General features: G+C 46.9%; 1 protein-coding gene across 1 annotated transcript in view; it reads left to right on the top strand.

Moving 5' to 3' along the window:
* The first annotated feature begins 336 nt into the window (after positions 1 to 336).
* Positions 337 to 8,683, top strand: part of grin3a (glutamate receptor, ionotropic, N-methyl-D-aspartate 3A) — a 170,104-nt gene continuing 161,757 nt past the window's right edge. The window contains exon 1 of the mRNA XM_069921265.1: positions 337 to 912. Coding sequence (XP_069777366.1) covers positions 337 to 912 — 576 coding nt within the window. The remainder of the gene's footprint in view (positions 913 to 8,683) is intronic.

The raw sequence follows: 8,683 nt of genomic DNA, 5'->3' as shown, positions 1-8,683 counted from the left end.
TTGCGCGTGGGCAATGGACGGATCGTGGAATGTGGCGCTGTCCAACGCGAGATGCTGCAACTGCGCTCCAAGCCGCAACAAGTTTCCTTGGAGGATGCCTTGCGCTGCAGCTTTCTGCCAGTCTCTGATGCACTCGGGGAAAGGGGGGGGAAGCTATCTCTGTACTTTTATGTAGCAGTCTACACTGATAGAGCAGCCGGCATCTGCGTTTTGCATCCCGGTGCTCTGCAGTTGTTCTCTTTGCTGGAATGCTTCAGTTCATTTATTTGTAAAATTTATCGCTCTGTGAGTGTGTTTTTCCTCGCTCTCTCTTGCCACTCCCTTTGCTAAGAGGTGATGAGAGTGCTGGAGGGTGGCCGAGTGCTCCCGGGGATCTTTATCCTCCCGCTCTGCGCCCTGCTGTTGCTCTTGCTGCTTCTGAGCAGCGCGCCCGCCTCTCGGAGCCACCCGCAGCCCTGCCGGATCCTCAAGCGCATCGGACATACGGTGCGCCTGGGAGCCGTGCTCCTGCTCCCTTCCCTCCCCAACAGCACGCTGGGAGGCGAGCAGGACCAGGATCTGGGGCTGGCCGCTCCCCTCAGCCGCCAGGACGCCCGGGAAACGCTCCTGCGCGCCGCCCGCCAGCTGAACTCCAGGGACGGCATGCTGCCATACAACCTGTCGGTGGAGGTGGTGATGGGGATGGAGACGGGACTGGGCGAGTTGCCTGTCTTCAGCGTGCCCCCGGATTCCCGCAGGGACCCGCAGTCCTTCCTAGAAAGCGTCTGCCACACGGTGGTGGTGCAAGGGGTCACGGCCATTCTCGCTTTCCCGCGGACTACTGGGGAACTGCTACAACTGGAATTCCTGTCGTCCACTCTCCAAATCCCCGTGGTCAGCATCGTGTCAAGGGAATATCCCAGAAAATCCAAGGTAAGCTACGCATGCCGACCGATGGAAGCAGATACAATGCAACTTTCGCATGGGGAACTGGTTCGCCGCTAATGGGGAGAGGAGGTGCGGTTGGAAATGGAGGAATTCCTTCAATGGGCCGGCACTGACATGATGGGCAGAGTGGGCTCCCGTGGTATTATCAGCAATGCTGCCCTGTACAAGTCGGAAAAAAACCTCGCAAAATGGTTTTTATCGTGTTTAATTTTTTTAAAACGATTTTATTCGTGTACCCGAACAAGATAAAGTTTGTATGTTATAGAGCTGAGACTTGTTTCGCGTGGCCCGGGGTGGTGAGGGAAGACCCAGGGAGTAGAGCTTCCGAAAAACTGGCATCCATCCGATGGGCCGAACGTCTTTTCTTCTGCTGTCCAGTACTGTGCTGTGAAAAGGGACCATGCTCAAAAGAGAGCTTTGGTGGTGATAAAGAGAAAGAAAATGAGTCCCCCAAAATCTGTTTTGAGGAAAAATCTTTATAACTCCTTTGTTTAACTTATGCATCGCCTAGTTGTTTAAATTTAGACAATCGGTAAGATAATGGGGAAGAAGGAAGATTGGTTTGTCTCGCCCATACATAGCTTCAGTTAACGGAGTATGAATGATTTCGACCTTAGTTATCTTGCTTAATCACATATATATTTAAAAAATGTCAGAACCAATGGTCCCAAAGAAACATTTTCTGAACAATGTTCATTAGACTGAAAGGTTAAGTGGTTAACATCTAACTTTGATGTTCCAAGAAAATGTATTTCAGCTACCTGTAGAGAAAACTGATCAAAATGGCATTATCAATATTCTTAGGGAAAGGATTCTCAGAAACTTCAGTCATGCTACTCATTACCTGGTGTGGCATCTGGATCAGAGTAGAAATTAACATTCGAAGGACTACATCTACTTGAAACGTTCATTCCATAATTGCAAATTCAGTGGGGAACACATTCGTTTTCTGATATTTTCAATTCAATGCCGCGTGATTAAGCCAGAGAAGATTAAAGTTGGCAGGGAAATAAGCGCTTTGCAGTTTGGGACTCGAGTTTAAACTGGGCAGGTTGCTGGAAGGTTTTTTTTTGTTTGTGGTGACTTGGTGGAAAACTTGCGTAGTAGGGTCTTGGTTGCTGAAGTAAATTTGGTGACAAGAAGCCACTGAAATTGTTAACTGGGATGCCTGCAGGTCGCGTCAAACGAAATTCAGGAGAAAAAAAAAAGCAAGACTCCTGTAGAGTATAAAACGGCAGGAAATAACTTCTATGAAAGAAAATGAGGTCTCGCTTGTATTCTCAAGGCTAGGGTATATGAAACATTTCGTGTTCAATAAGGCGTTTGCGAATGAACAAAGATATTTTGCTATCATGTCCGAGATTTAACCAAATACTTTTGTGCAGCACTTCTGGGCAGATGGACGAAAAGAGAGAGCAGGTTTAAGGAGGAAGACGTGAGCAGATGAAGGGAGCTCCACCGGTAGCGCAGTGATATATTCAGGATGTTCAAGAGGAAGCCCAGCAGAGATACCTTGAAGCTTTGGTCGAGCGGAGGGTGTAGCGGAAATAGAGTTAAACTCTAGTTAAGATGCAACTAATTCGAAAGAAGGCTAAATCTGTGTAGACATATCCATTTCACGGGACAACAAAAGGTGGGAATTTTGAAATCGAGTTGTTTAACCTGCCTTAACCTTATAAGGGCTCAGATTTTTTTTTTTAATTTCACACTATGAACCATATTAACACACAAACATTTCCCTCTTGAATAGACAGTCATTTTCTCCCCTTCCCCCCCCCCCCTCCTTCCCACACCCCCACCCCCTCCCCACCCACTCAACGTTCAACATATAATCACACAATGAAAATAAACAAGAAAATTGTGTCATCTACTTTTACACCTGGGTCAGTTCATTTCCTCTTCTCTCAGATTGAAGCGTTCTCGTCTCAGCCGGGCAGGAAATCATTAAAATATTGGGGAAATCTCGCCACACATGGAGTAAACAATTCTGCGCGGAAGTAATTGAATCCCAAGCGGTCTTAATCAGACCAGGATACTGACATTCCAGTGCGTTGATAGGCAGGTCATACTTAGAAGGTACTTTCATCGCCCAGTCCAGGCGTGAAAGTTGAGCAATGCAGAGCATGAAGGGATCGGGGAACATGACACTCTTTCAGCCTAACAGTGTGTGACGGGTTGAGATCAGAGCGACAGAAAGCCATCAAGATCCCTGACCTCGCTTGTCCACCCTGAAATTTGTGTTCACCGAGATAAACGAACCCGTCTATTCTGAAGGAAGGAGAGGGGGATTCCTTGTGAAACGTTGGATCTTCCAAATCACGAAGTATTTAGATGTGCACTTGAGTCACCTCACTATAGAATGCTACGGGAAATGGGATCACCGTAGAATGAATGGTACTTGAGAGTACTTGACAGACTCAAATGAGTTCAGCTAAGAGAAAACTGAATGTAGCTCGGTCTCATTAGCGTGAAGTGAATCATTTAGACTTTTGGCCCTTCAATTTGATCAGCAGGAAATGGAAGTGTTAAACAGGGTCCCATTTCATATCACTCCTATCGGGGGGTTGGGACCTACCTGTTCTGTAGCAGATATTTAGCACGGTGAGCGCAGCGGTTTGGCGCAACGCTGTTACGGCGCCAGCAAATAGGGTTCGAATCCCGCGCTATCTGTTAGGAGTTTGTAATTTCTCCCCTTGTCCGCGTCGGTTTTCTCTGGGAGTTCGGGTTTCCTCCCACCGTTCAAAACGTACCGGTGGGGTAGGTCCATTAGGTGTAAATTGGGCGGCACGGGTTCTTGGACCGAAAGAGCCTGCGTTGTTCCCTGTATTTGACACGTTCTTATATCCCGTGAGCAGAGCAGTTCTGAAAGCAGGGATAAACGGGCGATCGCACTATGAACTTCTGGGGAGTCCCAGCCACATCCCTTCCCCATCGCCCTCAACGTGGCAGGACAGAGGGTAACTGAGGCAAGTTCGGTTCTTTTATATTTTCGCTTCCTTGAGAAGAACCTGCTCAGGGTTATAAATAAAGCAAACCCCCCCAAAGAGATTTCATTTCATGTTGGACCCTTTGCGTTTTGTCCTCAACGCGTTAATGGTACGGAGACCAGTCTCTTTATTTTTCAGGCGTGCGTAAGAGCAAGTTAAATGAATATTTGAGTAAAGTAACAGCGCGGGGAGAAATGCAAGTATCCGCCGAGTCCCAGGAACGTGCGCTGGTGGTCATGTCTCCGATCTCTTATCAGTTAAAGTCCATGAGAGCAATATCATTGGACGGCTGCCCTACGGCCAGGCTGAGGACCAAGTTTGCAGTGGTCTGGCCTCAAGCTGTTCTGGGGTTATCTTGCCTGCGGTTGGCTGTTTAAAGTGGAGACGGCAGCGGAATGGTCATTACCTTGAATTGTCCTGAAACGCGGCGATACGTGGAGCACAAGGTGACACCGGCGATTGGTTCAGCCAGCGGACCTGGGTTTTGACAGAGAGTAGCAGATTTATTACTGAACTGATGACACGCCACTTGCCCAGGACATATTATTTCACTTTAGAAGAATACAAAATCTGCAGACGCTGAGACCTCGAGCAAACAAAGAGGATCCGGAGGGACTCCGTGGGTCAGGCAGCTTCTGCGGGTCGAATAGTCAGTCACCGTTTCGGGTTGGGTCCTTTCATATCAAGGTATATACTTTGCAACAGGAGGCCGATCTGAAACGAGGACCTGTCACTTCTCTCTGCGGATGCTGCCCTGACCCGCTGAGTCCCTTCCCTCTTCGTTCCAGCATCCGTGGTTTCTGTAATTTCTCCAAGTAATTGAAGGCGACGCCTGCCTCCGCCGTCCAACCGCACTGGCCACTGGAGGCACGTGTTTCACTGCTCCAGCGACCTTGACCAAGCGTGCTGTCTGTGCGGAGTTCGCACGCTCTCGTCGTGCCTATTTGGACGTCCTTGGGACGTGAAAGGAGACGGGGGGGGGGGGGGCGGGACATTGTTTCATTCACGTCTCGAAGTTTTAGAGGTTTTCTGCTCACTATAAATGTGCAGGCGAGTGGCAGAATCGTGGAAAAGGGGCAGATTAAGGAAAGCAACAAATGGGGTTGTGGTCTGCTGTGGGCTCACAGCGACTTCAAACAGTGCACTCCGCCTCCGTTTAATAACATGCTCATTCTTCAGCTATGAATCATACGTTGTGCTTGGGCGCATTGCTTTAATGTTTTGGCGGAGTTGGTTAACTCGACCTGCCGCTCATTTTATTGCTTACACTATCTTTTGCTGTCGCTTCCCAGCCGCCTGATTTGGGTGGACGGCGGGGTCGGGGCGGGGTGCTTCAGCCAGAAATTCTGCAGCAAGATGGATTTTTATTAAGGTCAGATGGCGGTCACTGGCTGCATCCACATTACAGCTCTTGTCGCCGCCTAACATGCAGGGAAGTTTCCAATATCCTTTGCACAACATAGCATCCACTGTGGAGATTAAAGCCGCGGTAGGGAACCCACTTTGCCTGCTTGTCACCTGCTGTGTGTCATCGGCGATTGTCGATCCGTGCAGATAGCGCCATCCAAAGGCGGGCAGCGCCGTGTTTCTGATTAAAGGAACCAAGGGGGGTGGGGGGGAAGAGAGAGGCTTCGGGGGGGGGGGGGGGGGGGGGGGGTCTAGAGATTACACAATCAAACCTGTAGGTGCAATTTAAAAGTTACAAATATGATCTATTCCCAAAATGGAACATTAGGCACGTTATAGCACCTCAGTTGATATATCTTTTAACAGTGGTTGTAAAATTTCAATGAATAATGGCAACATGTGAGGGATTTACAAGACAATAATCGTAAGCAATGGATTTGGAAATAGATAACATTAAATGACTGGCAGGGTTTTAACGACGTTGGGAACGAAAACAAGTTTATATTATAGCTCCTGTTTCATATTAGATCGTTGCTTTTTTTTAAGGCACCATTACAAAAATGATTGGGTCTCTTGAATTTTCGATAATTTTCCAGTCATTTGAGCTTGTGCTAACAAGGCAAGAATTGTAACACATACTCTCATCGGAAATCCAGCGGCTAGTCTTCAGGTGTATTTTTCTCTCAAAGGAAAGGATTAAATTGACCTGAAATGAATTGCTTATTGTCATCTGTACCAAAATACAGTTGGGGGGGGGGGGGGGGGAGTGTTGTTTTATGTGCTATCCAGGGAAGTTAACCTATGCTGAAGTACAGCAAGTCTTGCAATAATAAAAACAAAAATTCAGGGTATAGTCTTACATTATGTCAAAAAATGGAGAGTATGAGGGCCAAGTGTGGAATATTGAGAAAAACACAGTGGAACAGTGCAGAGGCACCATCCTTAACCAATGAAAGGTCTATTAAAAAGCAGAAAAGAACCTTGAATCTGGAGTATCACTGAAGTGGTGTGAATGAATGAAGGAGCAATTAAAATAATTTTAAAAAAATAAAATCGCAACTTGCCATGCAGAAGGCAGTGATATGCACATTTGCTTGACATATAGAAAGCTAACAGGTCATCTGTGACCACAGCATACCAACCTTATACTTTGCACTTTTACAGCAGTGAAATATTGCAGAGTTCTTTGCATGCATATATCATTTAATCCCAAGTCACAAAAGGAAAATCACAAAAAGCAACAGAGGGAGCTAGGATTTCAGTATTGCCTTTAAAAAGTCCCAATTTGGGAAAGATATTGGGAGGGCATTCCAGATCTTGGTGGGAGGCACAGTCAAATCTGGCAGAGCAGCAGCCTCATGGCTTCAATGACCTGACCTCTGGTGACATCTATGGGTCCTTACATATTCTCTCTGTGACCATGTAGTTTTCCTTTGGGTGTTCCACTATCAACCCGCATTCCCACCCCCCCCCCCCAAGAAACATGCTTAATTGCCCACTTTAAATTAGTCCAAATGTGCAGGTTAGTGAGAGAACCTGGAGGGAAGTTGGTGGAAATTTGCAGAGAATCAAATATTTATGGAAAAATGGATGCTTGATTGCCAATGAGCTTGTTAAAAGTTTCTGTGCTTTTCAAACCTTAGAACAAATTTCAGGACCATGATAAAAACAACACTTCATTTATTTTGCAAAACTCAGTTAATATAAGGTGTACTGCCATTGTGAGTGAGTTTGTTCAATGATCATATTCTCCGGATTATATCCATTTTTCTGTCCTTGATCTCAATCAGTGGTCAGGCTGGTTCCTGTCCTTATGTAATTTTATGTCCTCCTTCTTCAAACAACATCAATTCAGCCCTCACCTCCACATACTCTATTACCCGCACATCTGCCCTGGAATCCACCCCCCCTTGACCTCACTTACCACCCACCAGCATCAGCATCCAACAAATCCTTCTCTGTCATTTCCGCCATCCACTACATGATCCCACCAGTAGTCACATTCCCCTCTCCACCTTCCACAGAGACCACTCCCTCTGTAACCCCCTTATCCACTCCTCCCTCCCCACCAATCATCCCCTTGGCACCTACCACTGTGACAACAGAAGATCTCCATTTGCATCCATACATCCTCCCTCACCACCTTCCAGCACCCAGTCCTTCCAACTGTAGCAACATTTCACTTGTGAATCTGCAGGGGTCATCTACTGCATCCAGTGCTTTCATTGTGGTCTTCTCTACTTTGGAGAGGCTGGACATAGACTGAGACATCACTTTGTTGAGCATCTTGACTCTGTCCATCGCTATAGCATGGATCTCCCAGTGGCCACTCATTTCAATTCTCCATCACATTCCCTTGCTAACATTTCAGTCCATGGTCTCATGCACTGCCAGACTGAGACTACCTGCAAATTGGAGCAACAAAACCTCATCTTCTGACTAGGCACCCTTCAATCGGATGACATTAACATTGACTTCTCAGGCTTCCATTAAAACCCCCTCCGTCTTCCTCTTTCACCGTATATCTCCCCCCACCTACCTCTCCTCTCTCCTCTCCCCATCCTCCTCTCTTCCCCTCTCCCCTTCACACCCCCTCTCTTCCCCTTCCATCCCCTTTTACTCCCTCCTCTCCCCTCCCCCTTTTCCACCCCTCCCCATTTCTCCCCTCTCCCCTTCATCCCTCCCCCTCTCCCTCTCTCCTCTTCCCACTCTCCCCATCTCCCTCTCTCCCTCTCCATCACTCCCCCTCCCATCCCCTTCTCCCTCTCCATCACTCCCCCCTCCCAAACCCCTCTCCCCATCTCTCACTCTCTCTTTCCTCTGTCTTCTTTCATAGATTCAAAATCAATTCTCAACTCTCCTTTTATCATATCCAATTAACACCTTTTGTTTGTATCATCTCCTCCCCCAGCCAGTACTGTCTCTATTCTGACACCTTCCTGTTCTATGTTCATTCCTTTTAGAAGAGCTCAGGCCAGAAACATCAGTACTATATTTTTTACCTCCTATGGACACTGCAAAACTGGTTGAGTTCCTCCAGCCTTTCTGTGTTTTTTTTAATTACAATCACAGTGCCTGCAGAATTCATGTTTCACATTATTCCATACTAGGCAGATCCTTACTTCCTCAAACTGAAGGGCCTGTTTCCATGCTCTCTCTCTTCTTTTTCTGCCATGATTAGGAAATTAAAATTCAGGATGCCGAAGAACTATTGACAATCAGAGAGGATTACCTATAAATGTGGGGACTAATTCTTTAAAGAAGATTTTAAAGATTGGAATGTTGTGATGGCGGTTAGTGAACCCAAATATTCCACTGCCTGATGGGTGAACATTACTTCATGTGAATGAGGATTAAGGTTG

Source organism: Narcine bancroftii, chromosome 1, assembly GCF_036971445.1.
Source record: "Narcine bancroftii isolate sNarBan1 chromosome 1, sNarBan1.hap1, whole genome shotgun sequence".
In the NCBI taxonomy this organism is placed as follows: Eukaryota; Metazoa; Chordata; class Chondrichthyes; order Torpediniformes; family Narcinidae; genus Narcine; species Narcine bancroftii.
This window is presented reverse-complemented; position numbering and strand designations above follow the sequence as displayed.